This window comes from Calidris pugnax, unplaced genomic scaffold, assembly GCF_001431845.1.
Source record: "Calidris pugnax isolate Ruff unplaced genomic scaffold, ASM143184v1 scaffold39, whole genome shotgun sequence".
NCBI lineage: Eukaryota > Metazoa > Chordata > Aves > Charadriiformes > Scolopacidae > Calidris > Calidris pugnax.
Genome location: NW_015090828.1, coordinates 966477 through 985904, shown reverse-complemented (window position 1 = coordinate 985904; position 19428 = coordinate 966477). Strand labels below are relative to the sequence as shown.

The following is a 19428-nucleotide window of genomic DNA, read 5'->3' as shown; positions in this document are numbered from 1 at the left end:
AGCGCAGGAGTAAAATTCTTCCCAAGGCTGTTGGACTTGTTGAAATTGTAAATAAAATGTGAATGACCTTATTCTGTCTCTGCTGTGGTGAACTTTGTAGGCCTGAATTCAAAAGCACAATGGCAAGTTTCCAGCTACACCTAACCATTTCAGCAACCACAAACTGCAAAAGAATGTTTTAAGACTGCTTCTCTTGTTATCAAAAGTGCACCACTGAGTAATGGGACTGTCAACAGAAACTGACAAACCTTGCTTTGGAAAAAAGAATCTGTTCACCAATATTGATACTTCACACAACACCCTATGAATAGTTCCTTCTTGCTGCGCTTTGCATTTTCAATCTCAGACATTAAGGAAATTAAGACAGGAACTTAGCGCTCAGTGCAATTGGCCACAACCCCTTGAAACATTTCTGGGAATAGTCCTCATTTGTAATTTGCCAGTAATTTCTCACCTTTAAAATGTTACCAATATGAATAATGATGATAATTCAGATGCAAAACAGAAATATTTGGGCCTTCTAATGAGGATACTTTTTGGCCACAAGACCAGTGGCTTTGGAAGTTTGTTAACTACTTTTCAGTGTTTACTTTTGCAGCTATCTATTACTACAGCGATCCAGAACTCATCCCTGTCAGTCCTGGATCAGTTATTCAAATAAAGGGCTGTAGTCTGGTGGATTCTTCTGCTGTCCGCATGGCTCCAGTAGTAGCTCTCCACCTGAGGATGTGATGATTTCCTCCTAGAAATAAAAAAACAATTAAAACATCACTCATAGATGTCTAAGCCTTTCCCTGTCTTCTAAGAAAAGCAACTGATAGCAATAAAGACCATCACTCCACTGTAATTGGTAACCAATTATGAAAAAAATGCTTGATAAAATAAGTACAGACCAGCAAAGACCTATCAACTATTCATTTTCTTCATGCTTTGTTTATCTCGTAATTATGCCAGGAGTAACTTGTGCTAGTACCAAACAGCAAAATCAAACAGTTGGTGTACAAAAAATGTTTTGAGCAAAATCAAACAGTTGGTGTACAAAAAATGCTTTATTACCACCTGTACGTTGCTACACTACTTAAGAAAAACAGCTACAGATGCCTACAAAGGATGTTCTCAAGGGTTAATTGGACAGGCGTGTGCCAGTCCTACTATGCTACTTCCACAATCACCGGGATGAAAGAAGCTTCCTCAGGCAGGCGGAGCAAGAGCTCCATGTTGAGCGCTCACACAAACAGTAACAGCTTTCTGACTGATGACAGAGAGGTGAAAGATATTAACCTTGCTAGGGTAAAGACAGTCTTTACAAATAGCACCTATTCTCCTTAATTAAATACCCACATGCCAAGTCTGTCATTTCAGTAATTGATTACCAAAATGAATACAAAAAAACTTACTGGAAAAGTAGGGAATTTGGTCTTTGCAGTTACTCCTAGAGTAATGATACTTCATTTTTATTTTTGTACAAGTTTAAGATTTATAGGTGCACCAAAATGAACCAGAATCCAGAATTATATTGACTAAAATAGCAATCCTTCATCTGAAAGTTTAGATCCAAGTTATGGATCTATATATGGGCCTAACATTTTCAAAACTTAATGTAGTTTCTATTGAGATTCAATGGAAATTTGGTGCCTGATTTCCTCTAAACACACGCAGGCTCCCGGCTGTGGTTCCTTCCCAATCACTACATCAGACTGAGAATAAGTTCAGAAAATTACTACTTAAATGCTTTTGAGAAGGTTAGTGAGGAAATAAATACAAAGACTTAGCAATTTTCTTGGATACGTTGTTATTGCTTTCCACACAGTACTTAAATGCAAATAGTACCAAAAGAAAATGCACACTGACACCCTCTTCTATGAGAAGTTTGTTCTTCCAGCTAATGGTTACCATTCCCTTGTACGTCAGCTGAGTTGCCCAAGCAACTTCTTAATTTTTTTAGATCATAACGAAGCAAGTTTAGGGGAACAAATATAAGCAACTAAAAAAGTAGTTATTCCAGTTATGCCAACCCTGCTTATTTTGACTGAAAGTGAAAAGGACCCTCAAAGAGAAGTCCATGCAACTTTTGGGGTGGGGGAGTATGCTCTTGCCAAAAATAGTCCTGAGAAAGCAGCAACTTTTCCAAACAACATAGCAATAGCTGCAAGAGAAAGTGTGCCCAGTCATTTACATAAAGATTGCACTGTTGGTTACCAGAGAGCTTTGGGACACTTGACAATGTACTTCATCAGAAAGGACAGGCAGAAAAGCTTCAAAGAAAAGCATGGGAGAGATGGGAGAGACAGGATAAGATGCCTCCTGAAGTGATTGCCAAAGAGACAAGTTTAAATATAGCTATTAAGCTAGACAGTTAAAAGAGAATTGTGTGGTGAAATTAAAGTTGAACCAGTTTCTCTGATAGGCTTACTACAGGAGGAGCTATCAACTATTATCAGGGGAAAGCTAAGAAAAGGTTTTTTTTTAAAAAAATGTCAGGAACTTAAAGACATTCTGCTTCTGACAAGTGCCCTACAGCTGTCTGTAAACAGATCTGTTTCCTGTACAGTGATTGCCTAGGATGAGTTCTGCTGAAAATACAGGAACATAACTGGAGCAGAGATGGTTGGAATTGGTTGTCACCATCGGCCCTCTCCAGGTGCACAGGAGATACTACTTTAGCCAGAGCTTTTACACCCAATGCCTGGTCATCGGCATTCGAGGTGCTGTATGTGCACTTTCCTTTCCGTGACAAGGCACTGGTCAGACTCTTTCCAGTTGTACTGGGACTGGCTGGCATGGAGTTAACCTTCTTCACAGCAGTCTCTATCCTGGTGTGTTTTGAATTTGTGGCTAAACCAGTGTTGAGAACAGACTAACGTTATGGCTATTGCTGATCAGTGCTTGCACAGTATCAAGGCTTTCTCTTTTTGCCACCCAGCCCCTGCTGGTAGTGAGTAGGCTGGGGACAAGCAAGAAGTTGGGAAGGGACACAGCCCAGCTGCCTGACCCAAACTGGCCAAAAGGATATTCCGTACTATATAATGTCATGCTCGGCAATAAAAACTGGAATAGAGGAAGAAGGGGCAGCTGTGGTGTGGTTGGCTTCCGAGGTGGCCATTGAGAAAAGATATCAAATTAGGGAGGAGGTATTTTTTGGTCAAATGTGACACCTACTATCCTTCCATGTGGAAATATAATTTGTGGAAATACAGTGTCACAGTGATCTGTGAGGGGACACTAAGGCAAACCTCATTTGTCTTAACTTTTTATTTGATCTTAAAATAAAGCCACCTCTGTGTGCACACGTGATGGTAGCCAAGCTGGGAGAAAGAAGGTGAGGGAGAGGATGCCAACCAAAAGTCTCACTTTCAGAACAAATTAATCATTTTCAGTGAACCTGACTCAGTTTGGGATTTTCTGCCCTTGATTTTTTAATGTTATTTTTTGTTTGGGGACTTAAAAATCTTATTTAGGAAGTGAACATCTATGTTTTTATGAAGGATATCACCTTATAATCTCTGTTCCTTCATGTAATGTAAATTCTGAGAAACTCAACTTCTTTTTATTAAGCCAATAAGATCCAAAATAATCGACTTCTACTGTACTGCTAATAACAACTGAAATGTAAGGATTACAGCTGGAAGAAATAGTGGGCAAGTTTGACTGAAGAGATGTTGCAAACTAGCTGAAATAAAAGAAAGATTTAAAAGAGAAGGAAAATTAGAGGGAAAATAAGCTCTGCTTCGTGTCTGTGAGACAATACTGAAAAAAACTTAAAAGCTGTGAAGAAAAGGAGGAGGAAAAAATTAATAGAATTAGTTTGAGACAAGAGTGAGAAAGGGATAAAAAAGAGAACAAGAAACAGGAGTTCAATCCCACCTATAGTCAAAGACAAGTAATAAATTACTCCTGTACGATTGTTTTGGATAATAAGGAATGACCCGTAGCACATCCCTAAAAGATAACCCCCAATTTTCCCTGCTTCACTGCAGGGCTCCACTCCTTTGCTTTTGCACATTACAGCCCTCACATCAAAGGTGGAAAAATGGTGACATTTTATTGACAGACCTTTCTAAGGTATTGGTATTTCCAAACCAATTTTGCACAGCAAAGAGGATCAAAAAGCATTAGCTCTGTCAGCCCTTATTAGTCCATTTTTAGCCCAGGACAGCATGCATTGTGTAAGAATCTGCTTAGAAGGGGACACAAATACATGTTGAATCATTTGAAAGAAGGGGAAAAGCCTTCTGATTGACTGCAACAACAGACACAAACTACAAATGCTACAGCTGGGCTTGCTGTAGAATACATACGTATATTCTTTTCCCCACTACAGTTACTTTTACTTTCCAGTGTGGTTTCAAATTACATGGTTCCTCTTTAAATTATTAATCCATTCCACTCAGCTATTGATCTCTCCCTAGCAAGTGTTACCTTGTGAAAATCAATAAGATCTGTCAGTGTTGCATGTCGGTTTGGATCTACCCCCAAGAAGCTGTAGAAATCCCCCGAAGCATCAACCAGGAAGTGTTTGAACCCACTTTGCTGGCGATAAGACAATGCGTAGCCCCAGATTTTCTCACTGACTCGCACCAGGAATGTTCCTTCAGATTTATTCATCAACAACTCTTCTGCCTCCTGGCGGCTGATAATACCTGGCAAGAAAAAAAAGACCTATGGTTATGCAGATAACAGGTCTGTCAGAGTAAATCCAATGCAACAAATACGGAGTAGAAGTGAAATTAAAACACCACAACTTCTAAAGATTGAAATGTTTACAGGAGGAGTTAGAGCTATGGAGACTACATTTATGCTATTTGGTTCTGAAGGATAGCTATAATGGCTTCGATGGAGTCTGGTGGGATATGCTTTTTAATTGTCTGATTAAGAAGTGCTTTTTTCCCCATCACTGCTTTTTCGAAGGAAGTGCATAAATGCAACTGGCCTATCAGACCAGTGAATTCTGCACAGGTGCTAACTCAGCAGACTAGCATGGTTTGGCTCCACAATTTGAATTTGCAACACATTGCTGATATTTGCAATTGCATTGCAGTACTCCTGTGTTGCCTTACAACTGTTCTATAGGCACTAAAGAAGGAATGTAAAGCAAGTGCCAGGAGAAATAAGGTTTTATACATCTATACACACACACATCCATAGATAAATTGGAGCACAAAGAAATCAAATCCTACAACTAAGAGAGCTGCTAACAGAGATGGGTATGTTAGATTACTTGTTCAGAAACTTGCATTTCTAGGGAACGTTGTCACAGAGGAAATCAGGAAACAAAGATCACAGGCCCTCCCTTCTGGAACCTTTCAGGCTTAATATCAAAGCAATAGTCTCCTCTAGTTAAAAAACATAACCATGAACTAAACAGAGTACCAGCACAAAAGACTGACTATTGTATTTGTTGGCCAGAAGTAAGCACATCTTTACAATTCATAATGAACAACAATGAGCTATGCACCTTGCTCCGGGACAAGAGAAGACCAAATTAGCTGGGGCTTCTTGCAGTAGATACCTGTCATCCTGTGGTCATTTTCTCTATGAGCCAACTTACCTCTCTGGGCAAACTCAATGAGAGAACAAACTCTCTCCCCACATCCCGGTCACCAAGTAGTTGTTTTAGAGGCAACTTCATTCCTTTGCTGGATGACTAACTTAGTTGTCAGGGCAAAAGAAAGATTCCAAATTCAGAATTTCAGAGTAAGCAAGGGAAAAAGTTTAACAGGAGCAGAGCTTTCAAGAATTTTCCCATTGTGTTGTTCTGTGTTTGAAAAATCTTCATCTCTCTTTTTCTTTCTGATCCTAGGACACAGCATTGAGGTTGCTGGTACTTCTGCTTGCAAACAGGGTATAACAGATAAGCCCTATTCCAACCACACCTCACATAAAAGGTGTGATCAGAACTGAACCCAGCACTGAACCAGGTCTTACCATCCACCTAGAGAACCCGGTTCCAATTTGTCTGCTAGGCCTAGAGGACAGTAAGCTCAAGTCTCATAATTATCTGTGAAATACCAGATGCTCACTTTAATCAGGAACAGATGTTGAATTAGGCCATCCTGAATGTGAACATGGCACAAATGTCAATAAATAATATATGTACATGTTCCAAAGTTACTCTCTGTGAAGCTAAACTTTCTCAAAACTATACATGTAATATTTAATGGAACTGTTTGTCATTGTAGACTTGTACACATGTCCTAGTGAGAGTTCCATGGAGTTCACATTGTTTTAGTGTAATAACAACCACAGCCCAGAGACTACCAATTCATGCAAAGAAGGGCCCACCTGAAAGACCAAAGTCTGGGATGCTCTATTTATGCCCACAAGGAAAATAATGCCTCTGGGAGACATAGGAAGGGACTGAGGAGATCTAGGTTCTAAAAGCAAGCACTGTGTGATGTTAGGAAAGATAAAAAAGCACCTCCTCCTTTCAGTTTTTGTCTACTTTAAGGCAATGAATTTCTTTAAAAGTTTTCCTTGTTGCAATGATGAACACAACAAGGATTCAATCGTCCCTACTGAAATATTCTCAGTACTAAGAACAAACATACACATATATACTCTGCTGAATAACGTACAGTTCTTTTTCAGAGGATATTACATCATCTTTACACCAGACAGACAAAACAGGCAGTAAACATGCAAACGTATGCATTTGTTTAGAAACAGCATGCAACTGTTCAGCCAACAGTGGCAATTACTGCACTTTGCAAAAGTAAAAGCAGTTTTACTGGAAGCATTCCAACGTGAATTGTTAAAAATTCTTGAACTCTGTTCAAATGAAAAGATAGTACTAACAAGAATCCATATGATACAGCATATTATGTGAAGCTGTATCACTAGATCCCAATACCAGGTGCCGTGTGCCAAGTATTACACAAAAATTGATTCTGAAATCACACTGTTTGTTCAGGCAAATATCCAGCCTTCTCTCAAATTGCCTTAATTTAAATATACAATGAAAGGTTTCATTAGTGATTGTGATACCTTCTTCCTTGACAAATCTCTGCTAGAAATGCATGTAGATGAACCACACTAGCAAGCTCAGAGCACTCAAGGACACCGGAAAGGGTAAACAGTTCCATCACCAGCAAATACTACATTAATTCCAATAATCAATATTTATACTGTAATTCTAGATTGGAATCATGCTGGTAGCGTTTGGAATAGGAACTGGGTGCTGTTACAACTGCCACTTCTCCAAGCAGTGTCAGAAATGCTGTGCAGCCCTGCTAGGGAATGAGGTGGCCCAGACAATTTAGCACCTATAAAAATAGAGAGCTTGTAGAAAAAACGAGAGTTGTAAAAAAAGAGGGTTTGTTTTATATGGAGAACATTATTCTTAGGATATTTCTAGGGTTCGAATGACCATCACTACCAGGCATATAATATGAAATTAATTTAGCATCAATTAGTTTCATGCTAAACAATCATTTCACCTGCTCTCAACTCCCATGAGTAGAGCTGAAACGCTGCAGGCTTCCACATGATGCTCCTTTGCCAGACCTTATTTTTGTTCTGGGTGCTTTATATCATTGAGTAGGTGAGAAATGCTACATTGCTCACGGCCAAGTTCCTTTTTGTTTTAATTCTCTTTTCTGATGGTGTAATAAATTATCAGCCAGCTGCTTTCTTCCCTTTTCCTCTCCTGATTCTGTTAACAGCTCATGAGAAACCATCTTTCCCCACCACCTCCTCCCTCTCTCTGCCTTCCAGTTATTTTATTTTTCGCTGGTTCAATTCTTTAGTGGGTGGTGATTGCAGCAATGAAAGTCTCCCTCTATCCTTTAAAAAACACTACACAGTTCTCAAGACAACTAGAAAAAGAGTGGCACTGCTCACTCTTGAGACAGCTGTAGAGAAACAAACAACATCTGTGAAACCCCTACATGAACATTTAAAATTGTTTGAACTGAAGTCAAGAAACTTTGGTCTCCCAAGGCTTAAGTAAGAGGTTTAGAATCACCAATGCTCTTATTTGTGCTAGTTAGGATATTAATTGGAAATATTGTCTGGAAAAGAAACTACTGATGCTTTGAAAGCTAATTTTCTCCTCTCTCTAATTCTTGCTAATCTCTTTAAAATAAAAAAAAAAGAAAAGAAAAAGAGGCAACATCTTTGCTTGGTGTAAAGCAGCACTTTGTCAAAAGCAGTAATCCTTTCACGCAAGCACAACTTTGCAGATCAGTAATTTAAATAAATACCTCACAATTAATCAATCTATCATCGGTATCACCATTTTAACTCGTCATTCGGCCAAATACAGAATAGCGTGTTTGGACAGCAGTCACCTACCCCACTGAAACTCATATCTTCTACCTGTCACGCCAAATAATTTCTCTCAGAGTATACACACTGCTGTCATCTATAACGATATGCAAAAGAGCAGTAGGATTTTGACTGGGAGTGGATCAAAGGTGTAACTAACTCCTCATGAATGCATGGAAACCCTATCAGCTGACTTGAGTTTTAGCTCCTGCCCCCAAGTTCACTACATGCATCTATCACACTACGTACATCTACATGTTCACCTTAAACATTCTAGTTTTGCAATGTTTATACATTTAGCACTTTGGGTTCCTAGCAAGAGAATCACATTTTGGAAGACAGTTATTTTAAATCACAGGACATTTATCATCAACTGGCATGTTCCTAATTAACAGTTTCATTTTTAAATACAGTGCCTGTAATGACAATTTGTAGGTGATAGGAAAGTCTTAACATTTTTGTTCTAATTATGCTCTTTTTACTGCCACCAATCTTCCAAAAAGGAAAAAGAACATCCTAACATTTACAGTAAATTAAGCTCACGTGGGAACCGGAGAGTCCTTTATGAATTTAGTGGGCACAGCTAAGAAATCTTGATGCTGCCTTCTAAGTTTACAGCAGCCTCCACAGCAGAAAATGCTCTTCTGAAATATTATGCAATGACACTTCAGCTTCCCACTCTTCTCTCAGCACTATCCTACATACATCCTTGAGTGAAACTCAGGAGATTAAATACATAAATATTTGCTAAGAGAATGCCATAACAAGCACAAATCCAAAGTAGAAAAGCTGAAAAACTTTGCCAACAAGGCAAGACTGCATACTAGAAGTCTAGAATTATTTTTTTAATTATACAAATAAAGTACATCGTGTCCATTGTTGTAATCTACCAATGGTGTAATGTATCACAGGTAATAATAATGTCAATATCTAAAGATAATTTGGTCTTTAATGATCAATATATTTTTAGTATGCATATATGCTTTTATGTATGCCAAGAGGTTGACTAAGATTAGAGGGACAGCAGTGACAAACACAGCCCAGGAGTGTTCACTTACCCTTCTGCAATAGAAGCTATTTGCTTAGCTGATGTTTTCTCTTTTCATATTTTTTCATTAGCTTGATCTCAAACACTCTAGTGCACAAGGTTTTACTCACAGAGCAAAAGCGTCACAAATACTGGCATGAATAAATATTAATGAGAGCATTCATGCCCAAAGTGCTTTTATGACCATTATGAAAAGCCTTCTATTTCATGCAAAATTGATTTGTTGAACAATTATGAATATTCACAGGTAATCAATGAAGAGGAAAGAGTCATCCTGTTTATACAACTTAAGACATCTAACCAGGGAAGTGTGTGATTTAGGTCACCAATCAAAATTAGGAGCAGGATCCAAAACACAGAGAAGCCAATACCAATATCTCTTTTGTTTTCAATGGGATTAGATCAGAGCCCATATGAATACAAATATTCCTGGGAATCATTACATGAATAATTCACATGCTAGAGGTCACACAGACACATTACACCTTGAGCAAGTGTAAACAATAAATAAATGAGTAAACACAAGGAATTATGAGGAATTAGCAGATAACTCCCAAATAACATAGAGGACTATATTTGTCCAATTATGCAGGCCGATCTAAACAGTAATTTGAAGATAGCGATAAAATGGCACAAGGGTTAGAAGGATCAGTTTGCTAAGCACCAGCCAAACCCTTCCATTTTTTGGAACTGAAAAAATGAGCTAGACAGACATACTACTGTATCTATACCATTTGGAATAAAATGTTCTCCCAAAGGGAAATAAATAACCACATTTTCCAAAAATTTCCAAATAAATTTCTTCTGAGACTTAATTTGAGAGTCAAAAGTTGGATTATACCTTACCTTGCAAAATGCTGAAACAAATTTCAGAACAAACAGGTATAAAAGCCTGAAAACAAATTTTATTTTAGTGTCTTGGGTACTTTTAATCAAAATAGAAAAGTTCTGGTTTGAGGAGAGGAAAATACGTCATAGGTTTTTATGCCCGTTATAATAAAAATAATGTAGTTGGAAGTAAAGACCCAACCTCCTTGGGATCAAGATACAAAGCAAGGCAATTGGTTTTGAAAGATATCATCAGAAAAGTGAAGAGAAATTCAGAAGAGATTAATCCAACTGCAGCCAGTATGGGTTGGGAAGAGCTGACGCCTGTGTTAGCATTGCCAGCATTAACAGAAACCACTCTCAGGAAGTGCAAGAGCAGCTTGTAGGAACTCTGGCCTACGAACCTAAGAGAAGGGGTCATAGATTTCAGAGGCCACAACAAAGGAAGATATATAGGAAGAACAAACACAAGCCAAGATGAAAACTGAAGCTGAGAACCTAAAGTTTAGAACAAATCTGATTTTTTTTAGTTCCCATAAAAAGGTGGGACACTAAAGGCTTGAAAGAAATGTTCGAATATACGACACTAGCAACCAGCTCTTCTCTAGGAGAAGGTGAAAAATCCAGCTCCTTCAACTACTCAGAAAGATCAAAAGCATAAAAGCAGGGAAGGTGAAGTGATTGCTCCCTGCAGTGCAAGAACTAGAGCAGATATAGTTTATGCTCTTCAGGAAAAGCAGTTGCTACATCACTCAAAGCAATAGTTTCCTCAGGTTGACTTTTTCAATTCTCTCCCACAGATGCAAGTCTATATGTGGACTCTTAAGCTGACAGAACATACTTACAGATGTTTGTTGGGAAGGACGCAATTAATCTACAAAACTATGACGTCCAGAATGAATTCTTTATGGTATCCTTGAGACTACTGATGTCACGTACAATTTAAACACGTTTATGGATTGATCTGCAGCTGAAATAGCCAAAGGAAAATGTGCATATCTAGGTCATGCTTGTCATTTCTCTGCAGCACACACAATTAAATACATGCACAAATATTTGCAGCAGTCAAAAAGGTTTCATCCTCTCCTCCTTCCTTTTAGTCACAGTACTTTTTTTGGATAGTGAAAGAAACCAAATAGTGCAAGAAGAGATCAATAGTATTGTGTGAGAAAAGCTATGGCTGAGACATAACAAAAGCTCTGCCTCTGCTATTTCAGAATAGAAGCAATAAAGACTGAAAAGCAAAGCAAGGGAGTAAATCAAAGACGGCTGGTAATAGAAACAAAGCTGTTGAAGCTATTCACCATCTGCTGTTAATGCAGGATAAACTCACTTGGGACTAGATCTTCAAAAGGGTTCTGTTCCCATTTAGGCATCAAAATAAATGGCCATTAAAAAAAACAAACAACCTAACAAACAACAAAACAGCACAATGACTGTGGTTGGTTTTTTTTCAAAACCTGGCCACAAATGTCATGGCAAGAGCCCAAGGGCCAAGGGGTGCTGAGTTCCTATGAAATGCTTTTCCTCCTTACAGCTGGTGAGAATGCAGCTATTGCATGGTGTGCTGCATGTCGGTAACCTCATTTAAATTCTACTAAATAGCACAGTATCCATAAATGTTACTAAGTAAGGCGTTGTAGGTCTCCGTGCTGATAATAGAGAAAAAATGTGCAATAGGTCACAAAAAGCAAAACCTGAACCAAGAGTAAATAAACTAAAACCTTCCTGTCTGCACAGAACTGCAACGGGATGCAAAGCTGGAATGCATTGAGAAATCAGCAGGGAAAATGCACATTTGAAATCCCCTGGCCGTGTCACAGGTCACGCGAGTACTCAGTGGTCAGTACGGGGCTGGTCTCTGAGCTACACAGGCAAAGTGAAGTGACACTGGTCAGTGAGCCTCTGGAAAAACCTTCCTTTGTTCCACATTCACCACCTTTTCTTCTGCACAAGCTCAGGAGCAACGCACACAGTAGGATACCTAAGATAGAGATACATCTGTGCTGTTGAAAGGTGAGCAGAGACCCATTACCCATTCTTCACCATCCCTCTCCTTTGGAACCATCCTGGTACGTTTAAAATACACACAGAATTGGGAAACAACACATCAGTGAATCTTGGCTGCCTCCCCAGTGGGCCTTGTGCAGTATGGAAAGTATGCTCTGGGCTATGTACAGACGTGTATAAAAAGTCAAGGTCCAGAGGATGATGGCAAGAGTTCCCTTCAGGCAAGGAGGAGGCATACTGATCATGCACCATGCCCTAAACAAGCTCTCCTTCAGGACTTATGTGGTGCATAGGACTAGCTTGAGCGTCTATACACAGGAGAAATTCACCAAGGAAAAAGTATCATACGTTAAAATATAGAGACCTGGTTTGTTGAGGTTTTTATTTTCTTTTTTTTCTATTTTTTTTTTTTAAATATTATTAATCTTTCTGTTCTGTCAGGATAAAGCAGTTCTTAGAATAAGAAAACTCAGACCTCAGAAGCCTTCTCAATTTCCTAAGGCTGACGTTCCTTAAAGCAATTAAAAACCTACTGAAATTCTGAAGGGAACGGGTGCCTTACTCTCCTGGGAATCTTTGAAAATCCTATCTAAATGAGTAATGCAGTTATAATGGGTATTTTTCTTCAGGTTTACAGAAAATCAGATGTGCTACATCCATTGTTTCCAGTGTGGCTCACAGTTAATTCCCTATGCACTCTGCAGAAAATATACCCCTTAATTGTCTCCTTTAAAGTTCATTCTATATCCAAACTATCAAATACTGTAAAAACCCTTTATACTCACTGTCAAAATATTTACACCATACTCACTAACAAGCAGTGCAGCGCATAAAAGATAGGCGTTTGCATTACTTGCCTGAATACACCACTGGTATAATAGAGCTATAAATTTTTCCCTTAATGTCTCCTCTAAGCACAGCCTTGGTTTCTCTCCTTCCTTCCTTTCAGACCAGCCTATAGAACGCATTAGCCAGGAGGAAAACAAAGATTTCAAACACTCTCTTCTCTTTGTACATTATTAATTGTCATCTATCAGAGGAGGAAAGACAGCACAAAAGACCTTTAACGCTTTATCTCATATATATTCTTGATTATTATTTTTTTCCTTAGAGATGGGCTCTTCTGACCTGAAAACTCTGCATTAAACCTCTGCTATCACCATTTAAGTTTTGTGAGTTCTCTCTACTCATCTGAACAGCTTCTGAAAAGAAACTCATTTTAAAAAGTGGAACAGTTAACCATTCTGTTTTCAGTAGTTTCTCAAACTACATTCTATGTGTGTAGTTTACCATGTATGATCAGTAAATTGATAGAAATTTAGGGGCAAGAATATTTATTTTTGCATTATTTCCACTGACTACAGTTGGAAGCCTCTATGATCTAGTAAAGTTAATGAGAGATCAACAACAAGGAGATTCAAGCATCTAAAGAGGATGCCTTACATAAACACTACAAATATTCTTGACAATGATGGGTTTTTTCCTTAATTGATAGGATGATTGGGAAATTAGGAAGTGGGGTTTTATTAAATGAATAAATAAATAAATCAGTACATAATTCCAGGCCTATATAAGCATCTTAGATGCTGTTTAAATAATTGACATTTCCTGCAAATAGCATGGAAAATAAGTTAATTCATGAGGATGTCTGCAAACTCCAAATAAGAAACAAACGTGCTTTGAGAAAATATCAGCACATTTGTCCAAATGGGGAACTTTGTTACAAATATTACTCCTGTAGGATGCATTCACCTCCTTACAATACAGATGGGATGGAATTTTTATTTCTATTATGTGTGAAAAACATAGCCAACTGTACAGACTGTCAATAAACTTTCGTGATAGGTGAGTGAAGTGACACATGCAAAGTAGATATTAAGACTTTACTGTATCTTCTGAAACATTTAAATTTGCTTAATCAGTAAAGCACATAGAAATACCTCACTAGAGCAGCCTGACAGGGCTAGAAATAGTACAGTGGTGTTACACAAAAACGCTGTAGAGCAAAAAAACTGATTTAAGTTGTGATCCCAGCCAAGCAAAGAGAGACACATCTGTTCTGGTACAATAGTCACTGATATTGTGTTTTGTGTGAAAATTGAAAAGCATGGCAGTTTTTTAGAAAGTTAGTGGCCAGTATTCACCACCTTTTTGCCAGGAAGAAAAATATTTGCATTCGTTCAGTCTTAGTCTTGCAAGTAACAGAGAAAAAAGAAAGGGAAATTCTAGTTTATGAGCATCATTTGCAAGCACTTCTTAACCACTTCAGTTGTTTACATTACTCACCTTGTTACTTCTTATTTAAATCCTCAAATTTTGCTAAATTTGAAAATGAGTGAGAAAATCTTCTGCTAGGCAAATGTGACCTAAGTCAAGGAAAAAGATGAGAAAGCTGACCTGTGATAGGAGAGGATGAAAGAGCAAGAGCCCTCCTCGCATCTATTTATGTTCTTATAACTCCAGCCATCGTAAGTCCTTGTTCCTCCTAAATACTTCAGAGGGCAGCATGGACATGAAAAAACATGGAAGACTGAGCTTTTACCAACCCAATTGCACAAAATAAAGCAAAGCCTACAGTGACATTTTTGTTTGCTTTAGATCTCTGTAAAAAGGCAAAGTAGAAGAATTAGTTAAAGGTAGTCTCTTTTTGTAGCCTGTCCATTCTCCGTCCAACCTGTATTTGTGCTTGGGATTGCCATGACCCAGCTACAGGTCCTTGCACTTGGCCTGGCTGAACTTCATGAGGTTCACACAGGCCCATCTCTCAAGCCTCTCAAGACTTTTGTCTTTCAAAATTATAAATTAGCCAAAATTTCAAAGCAAAAGTTTCCCATTCAAAAGGAAAGGGTTTTGTTTCAAACTCACAAAATGGTTTCAAATACTTTCATAGTATTTCCAGAACTGGAGGCTCACCACAAAAATAATCCACTAACAACAAAGCACTCAGCACTGAACATAAGTCCAGGATATCCTAAATCAGATTAATTAAGAGGAGTGAATATTCCACAAAATTATTTCTTGATATGGTCAGAGAAATATGTGAAACAAACCACCAAAGTCAGGCTTCAATCCGTAGCTCTTTTTTCAAGTGTGAAAACAAGTAACCTAAAACATTTGTGCCCTGTTGTTAGCAGGGTGTTATTATCTGAGGAAAAAGAATGTCTTTTCCTCATTAGGCTTTGTCTGAAGATGTGAGAGAACATCTCCAGAGTAATTAAGTTGCATAGTAGAATTTCTGTCATTTCATTTTACTGTTTTCATCTTTCTCCAAATGGTTTTTGCAGTTTTGGCACAAACTGGATTTTTATCAGCTTTCCACTGCTCCCTTCGCTGAACTACATATATACATTTAACCACCAAGATTTTCTTTGAAAACCAGTGCTGGAAGAAATACTTGTACTTGCAAATCAACAGGTGTTTAATCTCAACAAGAAATGCAAGTCAAGCACTAAACTTCTACCTAGAAGGACAAAATATGCAATCCTTTACAACAGCATGAATATTTGACTAGCTCCAAAATAAGCATTACTGACTGGAGTGTGGACTACTTTAAAAAATAAGCACTATTTAAAAAAATTAAATGTTAAATAATATACAATGTATTTATTTTAGCACCAGGTTCTGCTTCTGTGCTACACATTTTAATATATTGATGTCTCTTAAGATGCTTCTTTCTGTCCTCAAATAATTTTGACAAAAGAAAAATACTATATGCTAAAACCAATTATATATGGTTTCACTTAAAGTATTGATATGCAAATAATTTTTGACACTTCCAAATTGTGAATACACGGATTCTTAGGCAAACTAATCATTTATGTTTGCAAATGCAGACTGGGATCCTTTGTGCTACCAGCCCCTCTTATAAAAACATGGCCACTTTTAAGGATATACAGATCAGAGAGCAATAATGCATGTTCATTTAAAAAGTCCACTGCGGTTACCCCATAATTTGCATGCTCTATCATAAATATACCACTTCTAGAGGAAAACAGGGGATTTACTTCAATGCCCATGAAATTCTTAATGTCTAGGCAGTGACTATGATATTATACTGAATAAATGATATAATAAATCAACATAAACTCTGGCAGAACAGTTAGGGCCTGATTTGCTTTTGCCTTGTATGTTGTGCAGTCATTTATTCTGGGGCGGTTTTGTGATCCATTATACCCATTTTTCCATCATGTAATTGAGTACAGAAAATACAGAGAAATTTAAAAATCAGGCCCTTGTCCACACAGACTGGACTGAGACAACCAGCTGCCGAAAAGCTTTCTAGTAATAACAGTAATAAATTACTGAGAATTGTAATATGCTATGATTTCATATCAAAAGGAATAAGTAAAACACCAACATTAAGTCCTAGTGCAGTTTTCCTGTGCCGCTATTGCCACAGCTGTAAACACCTATGAAACAGCCACTGGATTTACTAAATGAAGACAAGGAACAAATTACTTAGATAATAGGAAGCTACTGGCAAATTTCATCAAGCCAAGTGAGAAGTAGCAAAATGAACATAAAGATGACTCTTAAATCATGAGTTAATTGCACTGGAGGCTGCATGATGCAGAGATTGACTACAAAGACGAGCAAAAGCAAAGCAGCTCTATCAGTATCACCACATTTTATGGGTAATCCTGCCTTTATCAGACCGTCTCCAAGAAAAAAAAAAAAAAAAAACAAACAAAAAAACAAGAAGGGAAAACCAGCACATTTAACCATGAGCTAAATTATAAAAAGCCTGCAATTATTAATGGTAAAAATCAGAGAAAATCAGCAGTGCCACTGTCTCAAACTCATCCCTAGGAAAAAAAAAACTTCTATTCTTTTTCACATTGCCATAAAGCTTGTCAATGTCTCATATAAAACCAGTATAATTTCTTCATTAAAAGACAAAGCCTTCAATACATACTTAAGTTTTTTCACAATTTTGCTGAATTAAGATAAAGCCCAACACTTCATACTTGGGCTTTGAAAACTGAACTTACTGTCTTTATTAGTGGGTTGACATATTTTATTTGCGTGCAGTAAAGCGACCAAACATACAGATTACAGCTTCAAGCAAAAAGGAAATATACCTTAATCCTATTTAGAATAAAACTTAAAAAAATAAGTGAGATGTACTGAATGATTTGCTTTAGACTAGCAGGTATCACTGATACTGCTATGGATCCAATTTTTTTCTATATGACGCACCTCTGCAGCAGAAAAAAATATTTAATAAATACTTAAATTACTTTCCAAAAGGCAAATAATTTGCAGTTCAATCTAAAACAAAACAAGTTTCACAACTACTACTGTGAAACAGAGAATCAAGATTTTGACATGAATGAGAACTATTAGATATTCAAAATCTGCTTGTATGTAAACAGAACAAGTCTCTCCATATATATATCCACACTTTGTCAGTTTAATGCAAATGTCAAATTTCTATGACCAAATATCTTGAACAGTGTAATACAAAATGCACAGCTGCGTGGGCAAGGTTTCCTAAGTCTAGTGATTAATGACAGAGAGGTGATATCTAGGTTGATCATGTTTTTGAGCATTAGGAATGTTCAGAGATTTCTTTGGGAGTCCTCCTGGCATATTGCTAGTTTAAAAGGCTCTATTTTATGTTCATATTGATTTGGCATTCAGTAGACTGGGCATGTATTATGAATACAACTTCATTAATTTAGTTGTCTGACTGTAAGAGCATTTGCCCAATGAACGGACACCGAAATGTCTAGAAGTTAATTGAGTTACATGGCAGTAAACAAAATATCGCATTACAGCCTTGACAAGCTGCTAATTTGCTAGAGTTACTAATGTTTTTTACTGGCCTTTTTATATTGATAGTGATTTGTATTGATGTACTTATGCTGTTTTAATTTTAATTTGCTTTTTATCTGAGTATATGGAAGTTAGATTTTGATTCTTCATTGCATCCAACAAGACTCATTAAACGTCTAGTTTGACCTCCAGGTCCATAAGCAACAAGAGTCGACTTTCTGATTCTGGGGTCGATTCTACATCAGCCCTGGAAAGGCAGACCAAGGCTTATTCAGGTAGGTAGGGACCAGAATGGCATCGTCACCAGAGTGCAGTAAGCTCCAGCTTCTCTCTTCCCATGGTATGTTTCCTTGTACCTTACGACATAGCTGGGGGTTGCTGTACGCTCCTGGCATGAAACTATTAATTTCAGGAGGAACTTAGACTACTGTTATAAATTATGCCCACAGTTCATAGCCAATTTGACTCACTACCATGAATACTCTGAATAGATATCAGCTGATAATGGCAATCATACAGCACAACTGGCTCTGCAATCACCACTACAATTTGTGAGTGTAAGGTATAAAAAGTTTTCAGGAGGTTTTAATGGTAATGTTCTCGATTGTGAATTATGCAGAAGAAAAGCAGTTGAATGCATTCTCAATTTCTTTTTAAATAAATAAAAGAAAACAAACCTTGGTTATTAAGAAAAATACATTCCCTGCTCAAAAATTACCAATCAACTCTACTCCTTTTTATAATCAAATCAATAGATCCAAAAAGTATGAAAAACTTTACATGCACACAAATGTACGCATGTGCCCATGATGGTCTTCAAAAGCACATATATCTTACACTTTACCTAGAACGCTATAATGAAGAAGCTGTCATGATACATTTTCCATAAACCTAAATGACATCCATAACAGTAAATCACTGTGTCAGCAGAGCTCACTCAATAGGAGTAGTAAAACAAAAATCACCTGGAAAAACCCTGGAATTCAAATTTTACAGTTGTTGTTACAATAGATAACTAAGCAGAAAATACACTGTGTTCTTTGCTTTTTGTGCTTTTTTCCGAGGTGAAGGAAAATGTTTTTGCTTTGAATTCCATTTGTGTACAGTTTAGGAATGCTTGTATTTTTTAGTACGTTAGCAGTCAAATCTGAAATCTATTTCCTTCTGTGAAAATCTTCCAGATTACATCACGGGGCTTAGAAGAAATCTTTCTACATGTTTTTCAATCATGTAATCATTAGAACTTTAATTGCTAAAAGGTACACAAATTTAAATCATGTTCTATCTGGAGTATTTTCCCATATTCAAATTAAAATAGCAGTTCCGATAGATTTCTACAAAACAGTTTGATTGTGGCATTTTCTCTAAGTACTTAAGAAACTGTACTTCTTTATCCAGCTCAAAGAAAAATAAATCTAGGGACAATATCGATTATTAATTTTTCTTCTCACACGTTTGGCTAGATTTGGGAACTTTAAGCTAACTTTGTAGTGTTTTCT

At 37.4% G+C, this 19428-nt stretch overlaps 1 protein-coding gene across 1 annotated transcript in view; it reads right to left on the bottom strand.

Moving 5' to 3' along the window:
* Positions 1-217: 217 nt before the first annotated feature.
* SH2D4B (SH2 domain containing 4B) overlaps positions 218-19428 on the bottom strand; it is a 64074-nt gene continuing 44863 nt past the window's right edge. Inside the window, exons 8-9 of the mRNA XM_014940401.1 lie at positions 4420-4640; positions 218-742 (exon numbers count right to left, since the gene is read on the bottom strand). Coding sequence (XP_014795887.1) covers positions 650-742; positions 4420-4640 — 314 coding nt within the window. The 3' untranslated portion in view covers positions 218-649. The remainder of the gene's footprint in view (positions 743-4419; positions 4641-19428) is intronic.